Raw genomic sequence first — 26,474 nt, 5'->3', positions numbered from 1 at the left:
TAAAGCAATGACATTTTTAGTTGTAGCTTTATTTTTTATTTAGCTTTGTTTTTTTATTTTTTTTAATATCTTAAAAACACAGCTTTGGTCTTCTGTATACTTTAGATGCTTCTTTGAATACTGTAAATGTCATGAAGACATGGGTCTTTGTTTAAAAAACATTACATGCCAAGTGTCCTGTATAGAAATACATTTTAGCTGGATGATGTATTGTTACATATTAATAACAGAAAATATTAATAAAAAAAAATAGTATTTATTAAGCAATCTTAACTTTTAAAAGCAGTTATTTGAATGTAATGTTGTGTTTTTTAAATAAAAAAGTATTGTAAAGAAATGCTAATTAATATACATTTTTGTTTAGTTTACTAGTATTTTTCAGTAATTTTCACTTTTATGTTTTATTTCTGTTAATAACACAGTTTCAGGCATTGTTTGCCACCACGCATGCTGTGCTTTAGCAGACTGTGTCAAGCATAAAATAGTTGTAAAATGGTGTCTTGAAACTGTTAATTATGTTGTTTTTTCCTCCTGTAAAATTTTATTTACATTTCAAGGTTGAATTTGGGATAACTTTCAAAATGGTGCCAAAAAAATAGACATTTTTTCATGTTTGCCTCCACTGGCCCTGGCTCATCTGATCCACTGACCTGACCAAAATCCTTATTGTTGAGCCCCGAGCGCACTCATATTTTATTCTCGCAAGGTTACACATCTACAGATCGCAGCCAAGGTTTGCAAAAAATTATAAGAGGACAGCCTCATTATTATGAGTGGCATGCATTTGTGAATTTCACGAGGCTGTGTTTTGTGCATGTGTGTGTTTGTGTGGCAAGTTCGTTTTTGTTTTGATGTCTGGGAAGAAAGTTTTTATGATGACCCTGGAAGCCCCACTGAAATACCAGATTCATCATTCCGGATGTGTTTTGAATCACCATGGAGATGTGAGAGCGGCTCAATCTCTGTCTCTCTCAGGCATGACTGGAATTAAAGTCGGATAATTCTCACTTTAAGAATCCACTTTTCGGAAGCGGCCTTGAAAGGAAAAGTGTGCTGCAGAACAAGGACAGGAAGTGACCGTCTTCATTAGGATACCGCTCAAACACTGATGATTACAGTATGAGCTGCACTGCGTTTCCAGCCCACGCCGGCGAATGAGATAATGACACTGTATTTATATGCACGGCTGCAAAGGTCACTGGGTAATGAAAGCTCCTCCTTTGCCTTTCTGCTGGTTGAACCTCATGTCCTGAGCATTGACTTCCTTTTATTTGAAAAGATTTAAAGGGATGAGTAATGCACTTCCATCCTTGAAGTGTCACTACAGAGCAGAGGAACCAATGGCCATTAATCATACCACCAGAGTATGAATACAATCACCAGACAGAAACTTAATGTGTCCTTCTAATGTTACTGACTCATTTGAGTGTTGACAGTGACACCCGTTGAAAGTGACTCATGAATGTCAGACATTAAACAGTTAACTGATTTTATTCAATATTAGCAGGAGCGAGACCTGTCTAATTTGATGGCTTAACCCAGAAGGAATGCTTCCTTTTCATTTTTTAAGGATAACTTTATTCTTTAGGGCTTAGTTTCTACAATATTCAGTAATATTACGGATATTCTTTCTTCTTTTTTTTTCAATGCATACTGGACCAAAGTTACTTTACTTACTTTACTTTTGTCATTTAGCAGACGCTTTTGTCCAACTAAACTAAAAAGTAACTAAAACTAAAACGTAACTAAAACTAAAAAGTTACAACTCTATAAATACTATCTACCCACATATTTAAGAAAATAAAGAAATTAAATAAAATTGACACATGCATATAATAACATTTCAATAATAAACATATCAATGAAAAAATTAAATAAAAAGCGATACTACTATCCCTTGCTGGTGTCCCTGCCCGGTGGAGTCGCACGGTAGAGTCGATGGTCTTTACACTCTTTGGTCTTCACACTAGGAGGGCTTCACACGACGACTGCCGCGACCGCTGCCGCAGTATAATAACCTTTATTATACCAATCCAACAAATGATCTTTTCAATTCAGCTGGACCCACTTTCCTGTTTATCAACTACAAATGGCCAAGCAAGTGCACACACTGACAAGATACACGATACAGTATGAGATCAAACGCGATTTCAGCAACTCTCATCCCAGTAAACAAAATAAGCGTTTCCTAGCAACGGCAAATGCGCTAAACACTGAGACAAGTAAATACACTTACGAGCTGATTTTAAACTTCCGCTGATAGACTGCTTCTCTTAAAGACCACTTCATTACACTGCCTTCTGCTGGCGCTTGAACCCACTTTCCTGTTTATCAACTACAAATGGCCAAGCAAGTGCACACACTGACAAGATACACGATACAGTACGAGACCAAACACGATTTCAGCAACTCTCAAAGTTGCAGTAAAAACATTATTATTGTAAAATATAATACAAATTTAAAATATTTTTTCTATTGTAATATATTCTAAAATATTTTTTTCTTCAAATCTTACACAAATTTTGAGTGATAACGTTTCCACAAAAGTATTAAGCAGCAAAAAAAATAGAAGAGTTACTTTAAATTCTAATAAAATTTCACAATATTACACACAGCTGAACGGAATCATAATCAAACTAAACAAGGACAGGAAAATGACTAAATAAGGAAACAGGAACAAACACGGGAAAACGAAACCAAAACAGACCATAGCTGTGACATTACTCCCCCCTCCCGGAAGGCGCGACCCGCGCCGTAACCGTACCACCGGGGAGGGGGGGTGGGCACCCTTGAGGCTGGTGCAGGACAGGGACAAGGGGAACATCTCCAGGGTGGAACAGACAGAACAAGGCATCATGGCGGATCAGGGAGCTCAGGAGGCCATGGCGGTGCAGGGAGCTCAGGAGGCCCTGGTGGTGCAGGCAGCTCAGGAGGCCCTGGTGGTGCAGGCAGCTCAGGAGCCCATGGTGGTGCAGGCAGCTCAGGAGCCCATGGCTGGACGGCCTCCGTGGCCTTGGCCTCGTCCCTCGGCCCGGCTACTACAGCCAGAACCCTAGTACCCCCAAAAAAAAATCCTTGGGGAAAACTACAGGGATCAATAGGGGTTCAGGAGCCCTCCCTGGACTGAACAAGGAATAAGGAGCCCTTCAGGGGCTAGGCTCGGAAGCTGAGGCCCATACTGGGCATGGACGGAAGCACCACAGCCCTCCTTGGGCTGGACGTAGACTCAAGAAACGCTTCCATATCTGCCCCAGATGAGTCTCCATGGACAAGGAAAGACGAGACTGGATAAATGAAAACTGTTCCTGTGGACAATACTTCTGGGGACATGAAATTGACACTGGTCAGGGGCTGGAGCCTGCACTGGACGCTTGGTCAGGACACTGGAGAGAACTTGAGCTGAAGAGAGACGCAGCCGGCGGCCTTGACTTCAGAACGGGTGGCGGGCTTGAGGTAGCCACAGCCGGTGGACTTGACTTCGTAACGACTTGAGTGAGCAGCGGCCCATGAACCTGACTTTGGAGCGGCCTGCGAACTTGACTGACGAGCGGCCGGCGGGCTGGACAGATGAACGACTGGCAGACTTGACTGATGAACGGCCGGTGAACTTGACTGACGAGTGGCCGGCGAACTTGACTGATGATCAACCGGCAAGCTTGAGTGAGCCGGAGCCGGCGGGCTGGAGAGAGCCGCAATCGGCGGGCTGACTTCGTAGCGGCCGGAAAACTTGACTGGTGATCGACCGGCAGGCTTGAGTGAGCCGCGGCCGCTGGGCTGGAGAGAGCCGCGATCGGCGGGCTGACTTCGTAGCAGCCGACGAGCTTGACTGATGGGCGGCCAGCGAAGTCACGGCACTCTCGGCGATCCCGCCGAACTCCCACGCCGATTATCAGCTGGCTAGGGCGGGATGACCAGTGGCGACTTCCATGCCGTGGGAAAAACAAACAGGAACCAACAAAAAACTTTGCCAAAAAAGGCACACACTCTCTGTTTAGGTCTGGTCTGCTGTCACGGTGCATACAACGGGGAGGAACGAGGAACACGAGATGAGGAATAAACTCAAAATAAACAGTCTTTAATCCAATCCATCAGGGCAAGACAAGACAGGGCTGACACACAGAAACACCGGGAGTAACGAGTAGACCAGACAAAAACTAACTAAACAGACAGGAACTTAAATACAAGGGATAATTAATCATAATTCAAGATTCAAGATTCAAGAGTTTTATTTGTCACATACACAATTATACAGAGTATAACCAGCAGTGAAATGTAGGTAAACAATAATAATAATAATAATAAATAATAATAAAACTAAACAAGGACAGGAAAATGTCCAAATATAGAAACAGGAACAAAAACCGTGAAAACGAAACCAAAACAGACCATAACTATGATATTTACAGTGTATACTATTACGTCCCAGATGTAAGGGTCTAGGGTAAGGGAGTAACAGAGAAAGTAAACATAAAATTGGTTGGGGTGAGTGAGTACCAGTCCCCTGCCCCACACAACAGACACTTTAAGTTCCAAAATAAAGTATTTTATTTCCATAATTTCCAAATGACAAAGTAAAATAGGAAGCAAAATGGACTTCAGGAGGGGGGAAAGGACAAAACAACAAACAAAAGGACCCTCTGACTACTTCGGGAGTCAAAACTGTCTAAACTGACAAAAGAAAAGAAAATTAACAACAGAAATGTACGCTAACTCCCTAACTAAGCAAAAACAAGAGAAAAAGAATCACAGAAATAAAATGGCACCCACCCTCCATACGGCTTCCAACACAGAGAAACATGTAGCACAATAACAACGCTATTTACTTATTCCGAAGGCTACAATAAGCCGTAACTTATGTTAGTTTTACACAGTATCAATCTCTGACAAAACTACAAGAGCAACACAAGGCAGGCAAGAGGTACAGCACTCTGGAAGTCGAGCTTCAGTGTGGTAGGCATGTTGAACAACTTTTGAGCTTGCAGCCTCTGCACAGTAACGAGCGGCAGGTGCGAGCGATCACCTTCCTCTCCTCTGCACCTGTTTGAGCAGCAGTAACACATACGGAGAGACACAGGCCGTTTCTCAATACCAAGTTCGCAGAGTCTGGACTTCCGTCCTTTCGAGTTTGGACTTGCCAAGTTCGACTCAGAAGAACGAACTCTCGAGGACGGGAGGACGAACTGAATTCTGGGTTATGGCCCGTATCAAGTCGCACAAGTCACCTCTCGATGCATCCTCGGTAAAAGGGGCGGATCAAGAACACATCCGGGGATTTGAACTGGACTTGGCTAGATGTGAACTTTGAATTGGAACAGTACTTGGGCAGCGACTGATGACGTTTCACAAGTCCACAAGAACACAAGTACAGACAAGTACGCATATTGAGAAACGGCCACAGAAAGAGAGAGCGAGAAAGAGAGCACACTGCAGCACATAGCATAGCATCCAACAATATTAAATAAACACAGAACGTAACAACTGTATCAAATACTGTAAATACAGCATAAGAGATTTCTTAATTATTAGACACTTTCGACTGGTAGTGTCTATGTATATATTTTTTTCCTGATATTTTGTGAAATTAATTAACTTAATAGCATTTAATATCATATCAATATTTGTTGAAGAAATTTAAAAAATTTAAGATTTTATATAAAAGATTATATGTGTGTGTGTGTGTGTGTGTGTGTGTAAATACATAAAAAATTACTCTAGAAGTCAACATGTTATTTGTTATATTTCCATATCGATATTTTGTTTAATTAATCTAATTAATAGCATTTAATGTCATATATCAATATTTGTAGAATAACTATAGAAAATTTAAGGTTTATTTAAAAGATTTAACTACTCATGATCTGTTGTTGTTTTGGTAACACTTTATTTCGATAGTCCACTTTAGATATTCTACTAACAGTAAGTAACTTTGCAACTAGCAGTCATTAGAGCATTAGTAGACTGTCTGCTTAATATCTTCTAACACTTTATTTTGATGGGTCCACAACATACAACATACTGACTATGAGAAACTATGCAATTATATGTCAACTTACTAACCCTAAACCTACCCTAACAGTCTATTCTGAGAGTTAGTAGACATGTAGTTGCAAACTAATGAGAATTAGTTGACATGTAGTTGACATGTAGTTACAAAGTTACTTATAGTTAGCAGAACGTCTAAAGTGGACAATCATAATAAAGTGTAACCGTTGTTTTTATGTCAGAGAGTGTATTTATAGTTGATGGCGCTTGATTTTGTATAATGAAATAATGTTTCTATTAAAAAATCCTTAATATTTTTATTATGTAGTTAATGATTTATCAGAACAATGAATCCCTCAGGGCCGTACACTGTGAATATTGTCATGGCTGAAAGGGTTGCGATGGCCTTTAGCAGTGATTCTATGCATAATACAGAGTACTTTAATAGTGCATTTAATGATTCTTTTTCATCATAATACTGCATCAAGACTACTGATAATATTATCTATTAGCATAAAGTCAGGTTATCTGTCCTTCCAAAGCTTGTGCGGTGTTGTATTTTAATGACTAAGAATCAGATAACTTCTCTGCTACCTTCATTATAGCAGATTTTGCCTGCGTTTGATGTTCTTATTCGGCATGATGACTGGATTTTACAGATGAGAACCAGGACAGCAGCGAGTGATACAGTAATGTCAGGTCATCGGATTCAACTTTACTTTCCCTAAACGTGCTGTGATCGTCTTAGCAGAGATTAAGGTGGTCGGGTGAGGTACATCTGTCTGTTTTACTCTTCCTGTTCATTGCTGTCTGCCGTCAAACAGACTACAGTGCTGTTTATTTGCATGGCCTGCCACAGAAGCTGTTAAATTATGTATTTCTTCTTTAAATAATGCTTTGAAAACATGGGGGGTGCCAAAGAAATATGACACAAATAATAAGCCATAGACAAATTGTGACATGGTCCTAAAAAAAAAAAACTAGAAACTAATTTCTTGGCTGTCAGAGATGTAAATGTGATGCGTCGGTCTCTTTCTACTGCAGTATAAATGACTTTGTATGTTTACCACAGCACAAAGCATCAAACATTTATGACGCAGGCAGACAGAAGAGCTGTAAAGTATCAGTAGAATGAGGTGCAGCAGACGGAGCTCTCTGTAGCTCTACAAAACATGATGCCCGAGAGACCTTTGAGGAAGTTCAAACCAGCTATTCAAAGAAAAGTCAATCCTTTAAAAGAATAGTTCACTCAAAAATAAAGCTCATATCATTCTAAACCTGAAGGAGATGTTACGCAGATCCTTCAGAAATCCTTCTAATATGCTGATTTGCTGCTCAAAAAAAAATCTTGAAGTATATCAATGTTGAAAACAGTTTTGCCTTTTAATATTTTTGTTAAATTTTTTCAAGATTGTTTGATGAATATAAGGTTTTACTGTCATTTTCAATTAATCTAATGTCCTTGCTGAATAAAAATATTATATTCCTCCAAAAAAAGAAATTATACTGATTGCATACTATTGTAGTGATGTGTAATTTTCAATGAATAATGACTAATTTCAGTGCGTTCCTCACATAAGATTTTGAAAAACCTAAATACTTTTTAAAAAAAGGCAAATAAGGGCTTTTATTTGCCTTTTTTGGAGCTTGAGAGCCATTGATTTCTGGCTTTTGTTGTGTGGTAAATAGCAGCTTGATTGTTGCAAATGATTATGATTTGATGGCATGGAAGAATACTGATTATCAGATTACTGATAAACTACTGTTTAATTTGTATTTGTTATCTATTTAAATTTGAGTTAAATTATGTCTGAATTTATTATGTCCGTATTGGACTTTTATTAAGTTTTATTTAATTTGAGTTATTTTAATACTTCAACAGAATAAATGGAAATGAAATAATATATATTGAATTTATATATGTGTGTTTGTACATACACATATGTAGTTGTTTTCTGGTGTTTTGTTGTATGCATTTGTCATTTTTATATAATTTCTTTATTTTTACAATGTGTATATGTTGTATTTATTTTTTACATGTTTTTAGTTGTTTTAATACTACAATTGATTACTTCTGTTGTCCTCATTTGTAAGGTGCTTTGCATAAAAGCGTCTGCTAAATGACTAACTAACTAACCTTCTTTGATCATATTTACCAAGGGTATGAATAATTATGATCACCACCTGCTGGAGCTAGACAGAGCAGAGCATCTTAAGATGCAGCATTGACAGCGCGCTCTATATTGGCCGATTGCCATGTCTCATGTAGCCACATGTAGTAGCCTACATTCATCTGCTTTCTTTGTTTTACAGTAATACTATTTTGAAAAGTATTTACAAATTATTTAGGAGTTCTCGCCGTTTATTGTGTGTGGAATGTCGAAAATGAAACTAAACACCGACGTTTTGTTACAAATATATTTTTAAAGGTTGTAGAGTGATTTTTCTTTCGCAAACAGATGATTTTGTGCACATTTATTTTGTTTATTTTGTTCTCTTTGAGTTTGTTATGTCTGACTGGTAAGTTATAAACACGTTTTTTTTATGTTTCACTTCTAATGGAGTGATAATATACTGTTGAAAAATGTTCAAATGATTTTTTGTTATGTTTTGAAATGTTGTATGCAGTTGTCATTTTTATTTAATTTCTTTATTTTCTTAAATGTGTATATATAGTATTTATAGAGTTTTAACTTATAGCTTTAGTTACTTTTTCTTATTTGTAAGTCGCTTTGGATAAAATCGTCTGCTAAATGACAAAAGTAAAGTAAAAGTAAAGAATATATAATGAAACCCCTTTTGAAGCAGTGATAACAATACAAGTCTGTAATTACTTAATAATGTGATGCATAGAATTGATGCATACAAAAATATAATAATACACCAACTTTGGTCCTTTAAAGTAAGTAGATGTGCTCTAGGGTTGTGTTGATACTAACCATGTTCCTCCCTCAGGGTATGCCTGCCAGTAAAGTGCGCTACAGAGTGGATCAGGATCTGTCTCTGTACAGCGGAAGTATCTTTGATGTGGAGACGGACACAGGAAGAGTTATCACCAAAGTCAACCTGAACGAGCAGCCCACCGCCGTCTTCAGGGTGAGTCTGAGCCAACAGGCCGTCCTTCTACTGTTATATACTTCACTTGTGCTTGAGTTCAAATCCAGCACAGTTTGTTTAAAATTAAAGTTTGTTTTAATTCACGGCTGTTTGTAAAAAAGAAAGCAGTATGGAGAATGAAATTACTTGGATACATCTGATTTTTGGACATACTAAATTGACTAGTAAGACTACCTATAGACTTTTATGGGCATACTTTAAGATTCATTATGGTTTCATTTGATGTCAAGAACTAAAAATGAACAGTAGCCTACTTTTACAGCATGTCTACATATACATTTTTTACATTTTAACAATATACTTTTGTTCATTATTAATTCACGTTTCTTCATAATACATTATAGATTTCAAGTATAAATTAGCAGTTTTTAATGTATTATGAATGGACACAAATTAACAATGAAAAATAGGATATTTTTAAACCTAAATTGCATACATCTTGTGAAAGTACTGTACATTTTAAATTTGCAAAAAGGTTAGCATTAACCTTTACAAAAATGATATTTTTGTGAAGTTTACAGCATTCATGTTAATATTGAAATCCAACATCAAACAAAGGTTTTGCTGAGCTGAAGTCAGGTTAGGATTTCTCCTTCTAATGTCTTAAAGGCCAATTCACACTGCACTGACTGATGCAGACTAACAGCAACAGACAGGTTTGGTAGGTTTTGTCGGATCGGTGTGTTAACCCTGTCAGCATCTGTTGCTGTTCTGCATTTATTTTCACCGAATTAACATGTTGAATCACCATTTCTCGGGTCTTGGAATGTCTGGGACGTGACAGACTATAATCGGTTGGCCGTCGGCATAGACGGATTAACCATATGGGCATTTGGGCAAGTGCCCAGGGGCACCACGTCCAGGGGGGGAGCACCACACAAATACATTTTCTACGGTAAAATAAGCGATGTATTCTCAAACGTCTATCTAGCCATGGCCTATACCCTGTGAATGTTCTGTGAATGTTGTGTTAAAAGTTGTTTTTTTTTCTCATGCGTGAATCAGTGGATGCGCGATCTATCATCAGATTCACACATAGGCTATGCGTGAACCTGTGCGCTTTCGTTTCGACGCCCATGGTGGAGACTGCCGTGACTCTCTGACACTTTGGCCTTGATAAAAGCTTGCATTCTTGCTGGCATCATTTTTATTAACTTTTCCACAGTCTCTGTTGTTACTGACTTCCAAATAGTTTCTAGTTGTTCCCAAAGACCTGCTTTTGATTAAACTTTTGTGCAATCTATCTTCGAATCCATTCAATCCCAACAATAATTATATTTTAGCATTAGAAACACTACTGTTACTAAAGTTCTTACAAATACTGGTGGATTAACCATTACAGAAACATAAAAAAATATATATTTTGGTAATCACCAATACACCAATACTTAGTTTAGGGCAGCTGTGGCACAAACCTAACATTGAGTGGTGGCCTAATAAATTTGTTAAGGACTGTATTGTCACGGTGCACACACGAGGGAATAACCAGGAACACGCAGACGAGGATATAAACTCAAATAACACTTTACTGAACATCAAGACATGGCAGGGCAGGACAAGGCAAGGCAGACAAGGACATCACACACCGGGGTTAACGAGTAGACCAGACAAAGTTTAACTGAACAGACAGGACTAATATACACAGGTAAATCATAGATAACGAGACGAACACGGCTAGACAAGAATTAACTAATGATTACGCTTAACAAGGGCAGGAAACAAACCAAATATGGGCACAAGAGGCAGGAACACATGACACACACACGACAGTTCCCTGACATGTATATGTAATTGCAAACAAGACCATGCACTCATTGTCGCATTTCTGAAAACACCCTTTTTACACAAGAGAGTAAAACATTAGAAAATGATTTGGTAAATTAAATATAAATGAATGAAAAATGAGCTGTGGACAACAATGGCTCTGAAAAGACTATCCACACTTTCTTTGTTGGCCATAGAGTCTGAAGTGAGTAACAGATTGGATTATTATACCTGTAACAGTTGGCTTCACTAGTTCTAAAATGTTTCACTTTCCTGCATGCAGTTCAGATTTATATCTCATTTTAGAACAGATTACACCTGTAAGAGGTGGGTTCACAAGTTATAAATAAAAAAGTGGTAACCTGATCTTGTAATGATTTTTGTAGCCTTGTTATCAGATCAGTATATTAATATAAAATTTTGCACAAAAAAAAAGTTAATGTAAATTATCACATGAAGCACATTTCATTCATTCATTATTTTTTTGTGGCGTGGCGTGTGGGGGCACTCTACGTGGCGTTGCCCAGGGGCACCAAAGGGTCTTAATACGCCACTGGCCATCGGCATTGGTCTGTGTCTGTTGGTGCAGTGTGAATTGGCTTTAAGATCATCAGAAATGGAAATGGTTTGTCAGCTGGCCACCAATAAATAACCAGCTTGCATCTCATGTAATGTGCCCAATTATGCATATGCATGCCTGGTAAGCAACAGATGCTGCTGTTTATATCATAAAGTTCTATTAATAATTCTCTATTAATAAGAGAAGAACTGTTGTTAACCGTAGACAGCATATTGTGCTACTACTAGATAGAAAAGCTCAAAACATACTTGAAATTAATCAGAGAGGTTTACTTCAGAGTTAGTAACTTCTTAAAACGAGAGGAGAGTCATTGGATTAAAATGGTAATAATAATGTAAATGTATTTTTACAGCATACACTGCGTGAAGCGTGTACGCTTTAGTTTCTGTCTCCTCTGCTATGACCTAAATCCTAAATCAATGTATAAATGAATTAGCCTAATGTTAAGTGAGCTCTAATCAATATACCTTTGAGCAAATGTTGTTGGAGAATGAGGGATGACATGCCACTTAATCAATAACATTCACTTCTTAGAATAAATTTTTTCAGATTTAGGAAGGGACAAATGCAGTATGTGTCCTCTACGTATACTTTGTGCTGCTATTAAGTACCTGAGCAAAAAATTAAATGTGTTTGTCTGTCTGTAAAATAATATTCATATTTACAACAAAAACTAGTTCAATGACAAATAATGATGTCCAAGATTGTGAAAATGTGCACCAATTAATTTTAAATTCATGTTAGAATAGAATAGAATACATTTTATTTGTCCCCGAAAGGAAATTTGTCTTGGGCAAAGTGCTACAATGTTGTTCTGTCCAAACAATAATAATAAATACAACAAATAAAATAAAATAATTAATAAGTACAACAGTGTATAAGTATAAAATATTAAATATGTACAATGCAAAAAACAATAAAGTGCTAATATATGAAAGCTTCAGTCTATTACTATTATGTTGCTTTCAAACATAATTTTTTTTGAATGGTTATAGCTTTTTTTGAGACATAAAATGGATTAAATGTATTTTAGAAATGTTGAGTGGTTTACCCATCAAGTGAAAACTAATGACATATTTTCCTTTTACCTTGAGTACAACCTTGAGTATATTTTCCTTTTACCTTGGTGTATCCAACTTTTTCAAACAAGTTTTCAAAGAAAAAATGTTTCTCAAATACCGTGGAATTTTAAATGAGTATCAGCAAGTTTTCTTGAATTTACATAAAAAAACTGAACTAACCATGTCATGAAAGACAAAATATGTGCTTTAAAAAGAAAATCTTGGCTGTATGACTTTAGAAATGATGTGACAGACAAAAGTTTTGTAAGTTAATATATTTATCTAAGCTCCATTATGTCTTATTCCTAGACATTTTACTTTATACACCACAATAAATAAATAAATTCAAATTCAGACACAAGTCATTGCCTATATGAACTGCATTTTAATGTATTTTTCATAATCTCTTCTCGTAGCTGGTGGTCATCGCCTATGACGATGGAGAGCCAGTGAAGACGAACAGAACTACAGTGGAAATCACTGTGCTGCAGCCCTCCAGGATTCCCATCTTCACTGAGGAAGAGTACAGGTGGGTACCACTGTCTGTAGAGAGGGAGAGAACAGACATTTACTTATGACATGTTCTCTTTGAGCTCTGTGAGTCAGAATTAGTTTAGCACATATTCCCCGCAGGCTGATTCAGAATCTCTGCATGAGTAATGATTGTTATTTGTGAATATGTGACTAGAAGCGCTGGGAGGTTGACTTGAGCTGTTCTACAGCGCTCAAATGCTGTTGTTTCCAAAAGGGCACGTCTGCAGCTTGCCATTGTGCGTCAGTGCGGACATTGAAGCTTATAGCATGTTAGGGGGTTTAAAGTTTAATGTTAGAGAAGTGCTTTGTTTGCAATTTTGATCAATGAAGACTTAAAGCACTAATAAGGAACACAATGAATTTATAATATTTTTAATTGCTGTGTAGTTTAAAGGTTATAGCTTTTGAACCATGCAGAATTTTTTTTTCATCTGATATGTGTCATGTTAAGTTCAAGTGACCAGATGTTCAATCATTTTGAGTGGTGAATTTTTTATTTATTAAAATTTTTTCAAACTTCTCCCAGAGCTTTTATTGAATATTTAACTTTTTTGAGAACGGTCATCCTCAGAATTTTTATTTGTTTTTTTTTCAATATACCAAGTTTTCAAATGGTTGGATTGGTCATGATGTTCATCTTTTCAAGGTCAGCCATATTGCCATTTTGAATTTAGTCAAAAATGTATTTTTACTTTGTACTTTTTCATTGAATTGTCTAGCTTGGCTCATGTAGTCACCAAACCAGACTTTTTTTTTAACCAAATGTAACATGTAACGTGCATTTTTGCATGTAACACATCACTGAATTTGACCACGAGGATTGCATTTAGGAAGTATGCATACGAACATTTTTCACTATTTTTAAATGTTTTATTTTTTAACAGAAATTGTACTTTTTAAATCACTTTTATTATTATTATTTTTTTTACAAATTAAAATTAGTACAACTAAATTAACATAAAAATTAACATAATAAATACTAATTATTCATTTAAATGATCAAATTCAGTTCAATTCAATTAAATATCCTATTGCCCAGCTGCTAAATGTGTACTGTTAGGCATTAAGGTGTTATAAACATTAACTTATATACATTTCTGTAAAGCTGCTTTGAATCAGTGTGTATTGTGAAAAGTGATATGCAAATAAAATTGTCTATTGACTTGACAATTTACTGCTTAAAACACATTGTGTTTGGCGTACTGTACCTGGGACAGCAAGATCTTTTCCTCTGTCTGCATATTTTCACCATAAGCTAAAACAGCATATGCACAAGCTAGTTCTGCTCTTTCCCTGCTGCTCCCCTCCTATACTTTGTATTCCTTTATTCCATTTCTCTCACTGTCATTGTTTTTTCTTCTTTCATTCTTTCTGTTAAAGCATCCAGGAGAAAGAGAGTTTTGTTCTTCTGGTCAGAGAGAATAAATGATTTTGTTTTGTACTTTCTCTCCTTCATGCAGAAAATGGAAAAAAAAAAGACTTTTGACTCTATATAATATAATGGAAAATAGGCAAAATAGAACTTCAGCCAGAAAAACAACCCTTCTGCTAGAATATATAGCAAAGAAGCTGTGAATTATTCCCTACATCAAGCAGATGTGTCATTTTCAAGATGGTGTAAAACATTCAATGTCTTCAGAAAGTATTTAGACCCCTAAAAATGGGCCTTTTATATGTATTCAGGCTTTTCATGCAGCACTTTGTAGCAGCGACTTTGTCAGCGATTGCAGCATTGAGTTGTCTTGTTTCTTCTAGCAGACAGCCCGCGGGGATTCTAGCTGTTTCTCTGTCTGATTGAATGTGGACTGTCTGTCATTCATTGATGGTGTCCAGCTTAAAGCCGTGGCAGGACCATTCAAGTACAGTTCAGGAATCTTTCCTGATGCACTGAGGTGGCTGTTTGCTCCTGTACATCACTGATTCTTCAACATGGTTTGGGGGGTTTCTTGTAGATATAGTGGCATTGACTACAATGGAGGTGGCTGTGCTTCTGCAGCCCCAGAATAATTTGTCTTATTTATAGCTTATGACAACATAAGTAGGTAGTACACTACCAGTTAGAAGTTTAGGGTCATAAAGGGAAAGTTCACCCAAAAATGAAAATTCTGCCATTAATTACTCACCCTCATGTCGTTCCAAACCCATGTCGTTCATCTTCAGAACACAAATTAAGACACTTTTAATGAAATCCGAGAGCTTTCTGACCCTGTATAGACAGCAACACAACTGACACGTTCAAGGCCCAGAAAGGTAGTAAGGACATTGTTAAAATAGTTCATGTGACATCAGTGGAGACTGACTGGAAGAGAAAAAATATGTTGAATAAAGTCATTATTTTTGTTTTCTTTGCTCACAAAAAGTAATCTTGTAGCATCATAAAATTGCAGTTGAACCACTTGGGTAGACCCTAATGATGCAACATACTTTCTAATTTGATTTTAATCAGAAAATAAATAAATAAATAAATCTTGGTATTAGTTGTGCTATACTAGAGAAGGTACAGAAGTTTATATGTCCATATTAATCTTAAAATTGCATGAAATTGAGCCTGAAGGTCTAAAGCTGATCAGATGTAGCAGGAAGCAACTGAACTCAATTTGTGACATAGTCAGTTGTCCTCGCACTTCATTTAAAAAGCATGTGATTGAGAGTTCAATGCATTATTTACATTTAACCAATTTATCAGAAGTCTTTTGGATAAAAGACTAAATCATTCATTTGGTGAATGAAGTAGTTTAGCTGCAGAAGGTGACATATCCTGTTACAGAATGTCACTGTTTACAGTGTTTTCTGGTTTCCAAACTTAACTTCCATGTTGTGTATGTTTGTTTCTGAGGACATTGTCTCTCTGAAGCATTGCCTTAATTTCAGAGTCTTACTGATGTATCTCACAGCAGCAGTTTCCGTAGCGATTATGGATAAAAAGTCAGTCTATTTTAGGCTTGAGCGATTGGCCATTCATCGGTAAGATTGATATATCACAGCTGGCTCCTGAAATGAGCTAAACTCCTGTGCTCTGTTGGACCAGTGTGCTAGTCTCATTAGCATAGCTGCATATACAGCCAAATGATTTCCAACCATTCATTTGTCTGTGTAAATTAATAATAAATCAACTAACAACACTTGTATGCATTTATTGATGTGTAAAATAAGCATATTTTAGCTGAATAAGACCACAGTGTGGTGCATGTGCAACAGGTCAACAAAGAAACAAATACTTCAAAAGTTACAGTAATTTCTTTTAATATGCCATCACAGGAATAATAAAAATCAAAATGGCATTTTAAATATTATATTGAAATAGAACAATGTTATTATATATAAATAAATGTTACGTCGTTAGCTTCCTCTCATCAGGAGCCGCTTGCAGGGGGAGGGCTCTGTTACAGAGGAGGCTCCCGTACCGCCTCCTCCCCTCCACCAGAGAAAACCGTCACTCGAATATAAGTTAGTTGCCATTCAGACTCCATTTCCCATCATCCCTCATACCTGGGACTGATCACGCCACACACCTGGATCCTATAATATTATAATATTTCAGAATATTACGGTTTTTACTGTATTTTTGATCAAATAATTGCAAAACCAAATAAAAATAGAAATGAAAAAGGACTAGTTATGATGTTACCCATGGCTTCCTGCACCATTGTTTATTTGTTTTATTTTTGTTTATTAATAATAATAATAATAATAACTTTTATTATTATTGTTATTATCAGTGTTGGGCAAGCTACTTGGAAAATGTAGTGAGCTAAGCTAACAGTTACTCTTCATTAAATTAAGCTTCACTACACTAAAGCTACAGCCCTGCCAAACATGGCAAAAGTAGTTTACTAAATCTAAGCTATTTAAAAAAAAAACATTTTTTGTGTTGAACCAACATCATACCAAGTCAATGCTCTCTCAGTGATCAATAAAACTGTCAGTCAAGCAGATACACCGGCATAATAGTTCAGGTTAATTGTTTATTCAACAACTGTTACAAACCAATTTGTTAACAAAAATCAATATAATGCGCAGGGCCGGATTTACCTTTTATTGTGACATAGGCACAATAAATGTTTGCTGTCGGCCGGAAACCTCCTATTGGTAGTTGGTATTGTGGCTTTATTGAATACAGATACATTTATACAAAGGTTAACACTTAACAATAAGGTTCATTAATTGATATAGTTAACTAGTGTAGTTAACATGAACTAAGAATGAACAATACTTCTGCAGCATTTATTAATCGTAATGTTAATTTCAACATTTACTAATGCATTATTAAAATCAAAAGTTGTGTATGTTAACATTAGTTAAAACACTGTTAACTAATGTGAACTATCAATGAACAAGTGTATTTTCATTAAGTTCATTGTTCGCTCATGTTAGTTAATACATTAATGACATCTTATTGTATAGTGTTACCATATACTGTAAATGTATAGGCCTACAGATTTGCATCGTTGCATGTGTCATTATATAATTAACATTTCACCAAAATCGAGTTCAAATACGAAGTTTTTGACCAGCGAATGTTTTTTTCCCATCATTACCGCCACATCAGAGGCAGTACGTGCATCGCATTTACATTTCCATGAACTTGCAGGTTATACAGTTTCTTGAGTAAAGAAAACTCTGTACTTATTCAATCAACAGTTCTTTATTTACCTTCAGACTGCAAACAAGCTGAGATGCTCCAAAATGCGTGCAGAGAGGCGGGAGGAAAAATGAGGTTTGACTGACGGTTTGAGGAGCCAATGGAGTTACAACGTTTAGTGGCGGTGGCGTCACTTACTGATCCAGGATCAGTGATCCTTAGCTGTTATATTTCTGATTTGAGCTTGAGTTTCAGAAATGCTTGGGAAAATGCTTTGTTGACGCTACTGATTAGTGATTACTTGATCAAAAATAGCACTTCGCTACTGAAAAGAGATTTGATTCAGAAAACAGCGACGCTACCACCACACTAGTGAGAAATGTAGTTAAACTAGTGCCCAACACTGATTATTATTATTATTATTATTATTATTATTATTATTACATTTTAAATATTAAATGTAATATTTAGCTTTTTTGCTACTGCACTTTGTAAATTTTAAATCTCTAAATATATCTAAAAATATCTATCCTTACTTCCTCATTATTATTCATGGTAATTCAGCAAACAAAGTTTCTGGACACAAAATAAATGTTTCCATGGTTGTGATTTCATAACAAGCCTCAAAATCTTATGAAGCTTTAAAAACGGCTTGTTATGAAAACACAACCATGGAAACATTTATTTTGTTTCCAGAAACTTGGTTTATAAAGTTATTTATTTTTTCTACTTTTCTAGCATTCTCCAAAATAGAGGTTTTGCAAGAAATGAAGATAATAAAGTTGTATTCTGTCACTTTCCAGCGATGGGATTTGAGTTTTTCAGCCCATTCAACTGTAATGTTAAGCAGTCCATTCTGAGAGGGCTTGGTGTTTAAAGCTGGCTGTGTGTTGACTGAAGCAGTGGGTCAGAGAGAACACTTCACAGGAAGCTCTAATGGCGTGAGCTATAGACAGCATGCAGCATTTCTCTGTAGACCTCATTAGGCTGTGGACTGCAGCTGGAACACTCTGGAGATCTGATTAAAGCACACCGGATTAAAACGGGTTAAATGAAGACTTGTGAAGCTCTCACACAAACATTCAGTGTTTTAACAATGAGCGAAAAGTACTATTTATGGATGGCTGTAGCTCTGTCATGTATTGTTTGTCAAATGTAGTATTTTGACTGCTTGATGTTTATAACTGGAGACAGATTTGATCATTACTCTGGAAATATTCACACTAAATTTTTCATTACGGTCGGCTCAGATCTGTCGGGAATATTATTGGGATTGCAATACAAGGTGTCTTGCAGTATGAATATTTAGACATGTAAGCCTCTACATTTTTTTAAAGATTTATGTCCTTAGTATGTTGTTGTACTTCCTGAATAACATCTCTGAGGACAAGTTCATACATTCTCAAGGTCTTGTTTACCAACAAGTGATACGCACACACAAGTGCATACTGCAGGGAAGTTGTCTTCTGTTGTCACGTCTTGTCATCATCATTGTGTGCTTTGCCCAGGGCCTCTGTCGCATTGACACCTCTACACTTTCAAACACAATAGATGAGTCTCGCAAAACCTGTCAAGAACATGTCTGGGTCATATTTCACCCCAAAACGAATTATGTTTTGCATAAAGAAAACTATTTTTTGTACTGTGACATTTTCTTGACAATTAAATGCATCGTATCCCTCTCAATTCTCATTATCGGAATGCAAAAATGTTTCATTCTTTAAAAAATAAATTGAATGAATAAATAAATTGTGAGAAATTTATACATAATGGTTGTAAATGTTGTGATGCTTTTAATATATGCAGACATTTTTTATGCTGTCAAGAAAAAGTATTATCATCGAGGATAATGAGAACGACAAAAAAACTGTAAACTGTATTTAATTGTCATGATGTCAAAATGTAACAAACAAAAAGTTTTTCTTTATGCAAAATATATTTTCGAGCGTATTATTCTTATTTTCTTTTGATTTGGGAGTGAAATGTGACCTGGACATGTTTTTGTGAGATTCACCAAACTGAATTATTCATGCGAGAGTTTGTGTATTTGCATGTCTGTGGGTGTGTGAGAGGAAGGGATCGAGAACAAAGAATATCTAAACTCTTTACCCAGCCAAAAGAAACAAACAAAGAAAAAATCGGTATGTGTTTCTTTCCTTCTCTTTAACGCCAAATTAACCAAATTAACTTTTGCTCAAATCAGTGTAATCAATCTAAAACTTTCTAAAGACCGGTTTAACTTTTGCTCAAACGTAATTCGTGTAAAATCTTCACATGTGTGTTCACATTTCCAATTATTAGCGTTTTATTTTATTTTAATTTTAATTTTTGCAATTTTATAGACACTTCATTCTATTTTCAGTTTATAGCAAATAGAATCATGGGATATAAGAAAGTGTATTCGTTTTACCTAATTTCTTCCTATAAAGACAGTTTAAGTAAGAAGCAAAACAGCTTATCCCTATTGCAATATGTGTGCAAGGTTTGATGGCCAGTTGTACAGACACATTTTCATTTGATATCACCTGGTCTAATGTTTCTGAATGTCCATAATGAGCCGCTTGCAGATTAGAACTGTTATACCTTTTATTATGTGCACCGCTCTCTGGAATACTTGATTCTGATTAGACAACCTCCCCATTCCACGTCGGGGTCTGATCTCCCCGTCGGGTTTATTTTGCAGTAATGACCGTCTGATTGTACGTTGTCCCTTACATAATTAATACAGTTCATGAGATGAACTGCTTATGATACTGGACATAATACAGCACTGGGTGTCTAAATGAGCATTCCTTGGGGCAGATGAGAGTACATTGTAAACTCGTTTTAATCTGGTCATTAAAATGCTGGTATGTTGTGTAAGCATTTTCTGAAAAATAGATTTTGTGGAGAGGTTTCTGTGTAACCGTTTGCAGAAGACACTTTGATCCCAGCAGACTTTGAGTTTGAATTGCCGAAGACTCTAATAAATGGACTTTCGGTGTCAAATTGAATAATGTAGAAATTACTGGAGCTGGATCTTCATCTGTAAGTATGTCATTGATTACTGATGCAGAGTTAATGCTGCTTTAATTCAGTGTTAATGAGCTCTGATGAACTGTTCCTACACACATTGATTTTATCACTAGAGGTCGAAAAGTGGTTGTATTCTGGGTGTTACTTTCTACTGCTGGCTGCCTTAGTGTCATTGGTGGGTTAATCTGATCCCATTTGTGTTGTGATCCAATCTAAAACAATGAGCAGTCGTGCAATCCATCAATAACCCATTGCTTTTGATTTGATCACAACCCAAATGGTTTGTATTGCCGGTAGCAATAACATGCCATTCTAATTTGACACAGAATCTATTTTATTGCTTCTAAAAATGAACATTTGGGAGGCAAAAGTGTTTGTTTATAAATTGCAATAGTGAATAATGCATCATATCATAAACAAGATGAACGATTATCCATGCATGAATCAAACTCACTCAGAATGCGACAGTTCCATCATAGTTTTCCACACATCATTTTTCATGATATCACTTCATGTGCTGTCGCTGCTCATTTGCATAAAGTTAAACTTATCAATTATGGTGCAAAAATATATATATATATATATATTACATTTGTTTAGCAATTAATGTATTTATCTGCAAATATGTATTTAATTAATGATTAAATGAAACAATTGTAATGTTACAAAATATTCTATTTAAAAATAAATAAATGCTGTTCTTTTCAACTTCATCTAAGAATGCTGAAAAAAATGTTTCCACAAAATATTAAGGGGCATAAGACCAATATTAATAACTGAGCACCAATAATAATTTAGAAGCAGCTTATTAGAATGATTTATGAAGGGTCATGTGATATTGAAGACTTGGAGTAATGATGCTCAAAATTAATCAAAATCATCTTTGCATCACAGAAATAAATTACATTTTAAAATATATTCAAATAGAAAATAGTTATTACAAAATATCATGTTTCATAATATTACTTTTTACTGTATTTTGATCAAATAAATGCAGCCTTAGTTCATTAAAAACATTCAAAAACTATAATGTTTCCAAAAATTTGACAGGTATATGCAAATAATAAAATGCTTAAATTTATCGTGCATAGTTTGGTTAGAAAAGTAAAAAGAAAAAACACTTGCTGTATTTTATATGTATATATTCTAAGTTCTGACTTCTACTCTTAACATTCTAGTTGATGCAGTGGCATAAAATGTCACTCTACACTAATGTAGAAGAGCTAAATGGACTGTGTGATTAGACGGCTGTGTAAATGCAGTGAGAGGATGACAATGAGAAGATTACAGATGTTCTGATGAAGATAGTCATGAGTTATTGTGTGGGAGTGTGCAGCAACTCATTTCCATTAAAAAGATGCTCCTCTTTTTTGTGTTTCCTCAATCCTGCACTGAGGTTCTGGCTATTTCTGTCCTCTGTGATTCCCATGGTAACCAGCATGAAGCTGAGCATCGCTGAGATTTCAGCATGACCTCGGCTCCTCGCTGTCATTGTAGCGGTTGACTGCGGCAGCACCCTATTGTCTCAGAGACAGAGCAAACGCTTCACCCCGTTTATGGTGCAGAGAAACCAAGACAGTCAGCAGCTCTTTGTCGAGATCTCACAATGATGGCTGTATTTTGACTGTTGGACAATAGAGACAAGAGTGTCATGCCCACCCACTTCTGACGGCTGGCGTGTGGTCCTCTCCTGTTCGAGAAAAAGCACAGAGGCTTTCACAACATCTGTGAGAGGAGTACAAGAACTGTGACAGTCATTCAGATAGACCTTCTGCTTTTTGTCCTTTCCTCCGCCCAAATGCTTTGCAGGAGCTTTGTCTCACTCTACAACCACACAATAGTCATATTTTCTGCCATTTTTCATAAACGAACACAGGTTGATACTTCTAATACAAGTGATGGGTAAAGATAATTGTTGTCATACATGTATGTACAATATTGTTTAAAAGATTAGAGGCAAAAATATTTTTAAATGTTTTTCTTGAAGGTTGCATTTATTTGATCAAAATTACAGGAAAATATAATATTGTTTCTATTTAAAATAACACACACACACACACACACACACACATATAGATAGATAGATAGATAGATAGATAGATAGATAGATAGATAGATAGATAGATAGATAGATAGATAGATAGATAGATAGATAGATAGATAGATAGATAGATAGATAGATAGATGGATGGATGGATGGATGGATGGATGGATGGATGGATGGATGGATGGATGGATGGATGGATGGATGGATGGATGGATGGATGGATATTTTTAGTATCCTCTGATGAATAGAAAGTCAGAAAGAACAGCTTTCATTTGAAATAAATATTTTGTAGCAATGTAAATGTTTACTGCCACTTTTGAATAATTAGCGCAGCCTTGTTTGATAAAAGTAATAATTTCTCTCTCAAAAATAAATAAATAAATAAAACCATACAGACCACCAACTTCTGAACAGTATTGTATATGGTTTAAATGTTTGACATCAACAACACAAATTATTTTCCTTCCCCTTTAAAAGTTGATTTTAAAGTGTATTTATTTTTTTAACCAAACTAGTTTTAGCATTTTATTATTTGTGTTAAACATTGTTTTCATTAGAACAGACCTCTGACCCTTCAGTTGAGAATCGCTGGCCTCAGAGGTCAGCTCATGTTGTAGACAAAAGCTTTAGAAATGGATTTTTCTTTAGACCCGTGAATCATGTGTGCTGCTTTTAAATACAGTAATTAAACTCTTTCACCTGTTAAAGCAAACACCTTCTGTTCTTTCTGCACTTTCTTTTGTGGAGGTGGAGGGCCTATTGAACTGCTCTGATGTTTATACAATATTCAACAGGAAACTGACATTTATGTCATAGTATCTGCGCAGGGACTGACAGTTCTCCACTGCACTAAGCTTTGTGTTGTGCAAATGCTGAATGAAGTTTGTCATTTGCTCTGCTTTATTTCTGCAGGTTTAGTCCGGTGAGTGAGAGCGCTCCTGTCGGGACACCTGTGGGAATGATTCTGGCCGCAGCCGTCAACACCACTGTCTTTTACTCCATAGTGAGTGGAAATGAAGGAGGTGAGTTTTTACTCTGAAGGGAACTCACTAAACCTGTGTGCAAATGTGATTCTTTGACACGGAATAATAAAATTTAGCATCAACCAGCATATTGTTTTCCTGCTTGAGTTGTACTGCAGATGATTAGTGAATAAGATACAACCCTGAATTAATAGTCATCATTAGTGTTAAAGACGCTGTGAACTGTTCTCTGATCAGTTTGTGTTTGCAGGTGAGTTCATGGTCAATAACCGCACTGGGATCATCTACACAAATAAACCTCTGGACTACGAGAGTGTGACCAATTATGTGCTCCGCGTGCAGGCCGACTCCCTCACCATCATCCTCGCCAATCTACGTGTTCCCTCCAAAAGTAAGAACAACAGCAAAGCACACTTTTCTTTGAGGATTTTAGATCTTTATAGAGTGAAATAAATGACAGATACAAAACATTTTAAGCTGATACATGTACAGATATATTTTAATGGAGACATTATTTTTGCAACAATTAAGCACATTTCCCTCCATATGCATATTACTGTAACCCCCCAAAAAAGATTTCAATTAATGTAATGTGGAAAAACCTTATAAATGATTTTTACTGCATTTAATTTGTGCTTTATTAAAATCATTGCATTGCAGTCATTTCTAATATTACGAATTACAGTAATGGTAATGATTCTGTTAATGAGAATGACTTATACAACTTCAAAGATTATTAATAATAGTAATTATTATTAATTACATTACCAGTCAAAAGGTACGATTTTTAATGTTTTTGAAGTAAGTCTCTTCTGCTCACCAAGCCTGCATTTAATTGATCCAAAGTACAGCAAAAACTGTAACATTTTGAAACATTTTTACTGTTTATTTAAAAAAAATACTTTCTATTTGAATGTATTTTAAAGTGTAATGTATTCCTGTAATTTAAAAGCTGAATTTTTAGCATCGTTACTCCAGTCACATGATCCTCCAGAAATCATTCTAACATTCTGATTTGTTACTCAAAAACCGTTTATTATTATTATGTTGAAAACAGCTGAGTATAATTTTTTGTCAGGTTTCTTTGATGAATAGAAAGTTCAGAAGAACACAGCATTTATCTGAAATAGAAAACTTTTGTAATATTATAAATGTCTTTATCAATTTAAGGGAAAGGGAAGTGGTGTGTGGCCAAGTGTGGTGACCCATACTCGGAATTTGTGCTCTGCATTTAACCCATCCAAGTGTACACACAGTAGTGAACATACACCTGTAGTGAACATACACCTGTAGTGAACATACACCCGCAGCAGTGGGCAGCCAATGCTGCGGCGCCCGGGGAGCAGTTGGGGGTTTGGTGCCTTGCTCAAGGGTCTCACCTCTCAGTATTGAGGGTGGAGAGAGTGTTGGTTATTCACTCCCCCACCTACAATCCCTGCCGGACCTCAGACTCGAACCCACAACCTTCAGGTTACAAGTCCAACTGTCTATCCATTAGGCCATGACTGCCCCATTCAAAGCATCCTTACTATATAAAAGTATTCATTTCTATAATATTATTTCTATTCATCAAAGAATCCTGAAAAAATGCACTGAACTGTTTTAAATATTGATATAATAATAATAATAATAAATGTTTCTTGAACAGCAAATCTGCATATTTGAATGATTTCTGAAGGATCATGTGACAGGAGTATTGATGCTGAAAATGTAGCTTTGTTCACAGGAATAAATTACATTTTAAAATATATTCAAATAGAAAGCAGTTATTTTTAATAGTAAAAATATTTCACAATATTACTGCTTTTGCTGTTTTTTGGATAAAATAAATGCAGGCTTGGTGAGCAGAGGATAATTCTTTAAAAAAACTTTAAAAATCATAGTTCAAAAACTTTTGACTGATAGTGTAAATGTATTTACATATGAGGTTCAGCCGTTAAACTAATTTACATGATTTCTTTATTTAAAATGTTGATATGTAATCATAAAGAACCTTGTCTACAATAGGATGATGAAATTGGCAAAATATGTGTTTATTATTGTAATTGGTTATTGTTATTTATTTTTTTAAATAATAACAGCAATAGGATAAAACACACCCTTTAATTATGGAAATGGCACTGTACTGCAGATCACCAGCTCTCTGGTGCTTTAATGCATGTGCTGAATCTCAGTTAGAGCAGGAGTTATTGGAGAGGTCATAAGTGTAGAGCTCATGCAGTTTATTAAGGTTGAAAGATAGACAGCACAGGTAGAGCAGAGCACATCTCCCTCTTCCTGTGAGAGGTCTGATCTTCCTTCAGAGGTCTGTGTACATTAAAACTGCATAGATGTGTGCTGAAGGATGAGAGCAGAATACAGCTCAGATTGCTTTAAGATGGACACAGAAACACACACGCATACATTGAATTACAAAGCAATCCATTTCAGATGAGTGGCTTTTTGTGTGTGGCTCTATGGGCTTATTTTACACTCTTTTGTGGTTTTACTGTGAACAATTTTTCAGTGCATGCTCAAAAAAAAAATGTTCCATTAAAATTGAATAACTTTCTCCGCCTCTGAAAAAACTTTTTATTATTGACAATGTTGACTTAATTTAAAACATTGATTTGATTGTGCTTTCAGTCGTGGATAAAAGTGTAGTACTCAGTCCTGTTTGAAGGGGTGATTCCCTGCTGGCAAGATAGGGTTTTAATAAAAGTAGCCTGTCTATGCAGCAGAATAGATTTTTTTTTAAATCTGCTACATGACTAGAGAAAACAGAGAGAAAGGGACATGCATGAAAAAAAAAACATTACACATTGTTTAA

General features: G+C 35.9%; 1 protein-coding gene across 1 annotated transcript in view; it reads left to right on the top strand.

Moving 5' to 3' along the window:
• The window catches only part of pcdh15a (protocadherin-related 15a), a 233,974-nt gene that overhangs the window by 163,882 nt on the left and 43,618 nt on the right, over nucleotides 1-26,474 (top strand). The window contains exons 23-26 of the mRNA XM_079437451.1: nucleotides 8,938-9,078; nucleotides 12,921-13,033; nucleotides 23,595-23,704; nucleotides 23,916-24,056. Coding sequence (XP_079293577.1) covers nucleotides 8,938-9,078; nucleotides 12,921-13,033; nucleotides 23,595-23,704; nucleotides 23,916-24,056 — 505 coding nt within the window. The remainder of the gene's footprint in view (nucleotides 1-8,937; nucleotides 9,079-12,920; nucleotides 13,034-23,594; nucleotides 23,705-23,915; nucleotides 24,057-26,474) is intronic.

The sequence above is a fragment of the Barbus barbus genome, assembly GCF_936440315.1.
Source record: "Barbus barbus genome assembly, chromosome: 16".
In the NCBI taxonomy this organism is placed as follows: Eukaryota; Metazoa; Chordata; class Actinopteri; order Cypriniformes; family Cyprinidae; genus Barbus; species Barbus barbus.
The sequence above is the reverse complement of the archived record's forward strand: the minus strand, read 5'-3'. Positions and strand labels throughout refer to the sequence as shown.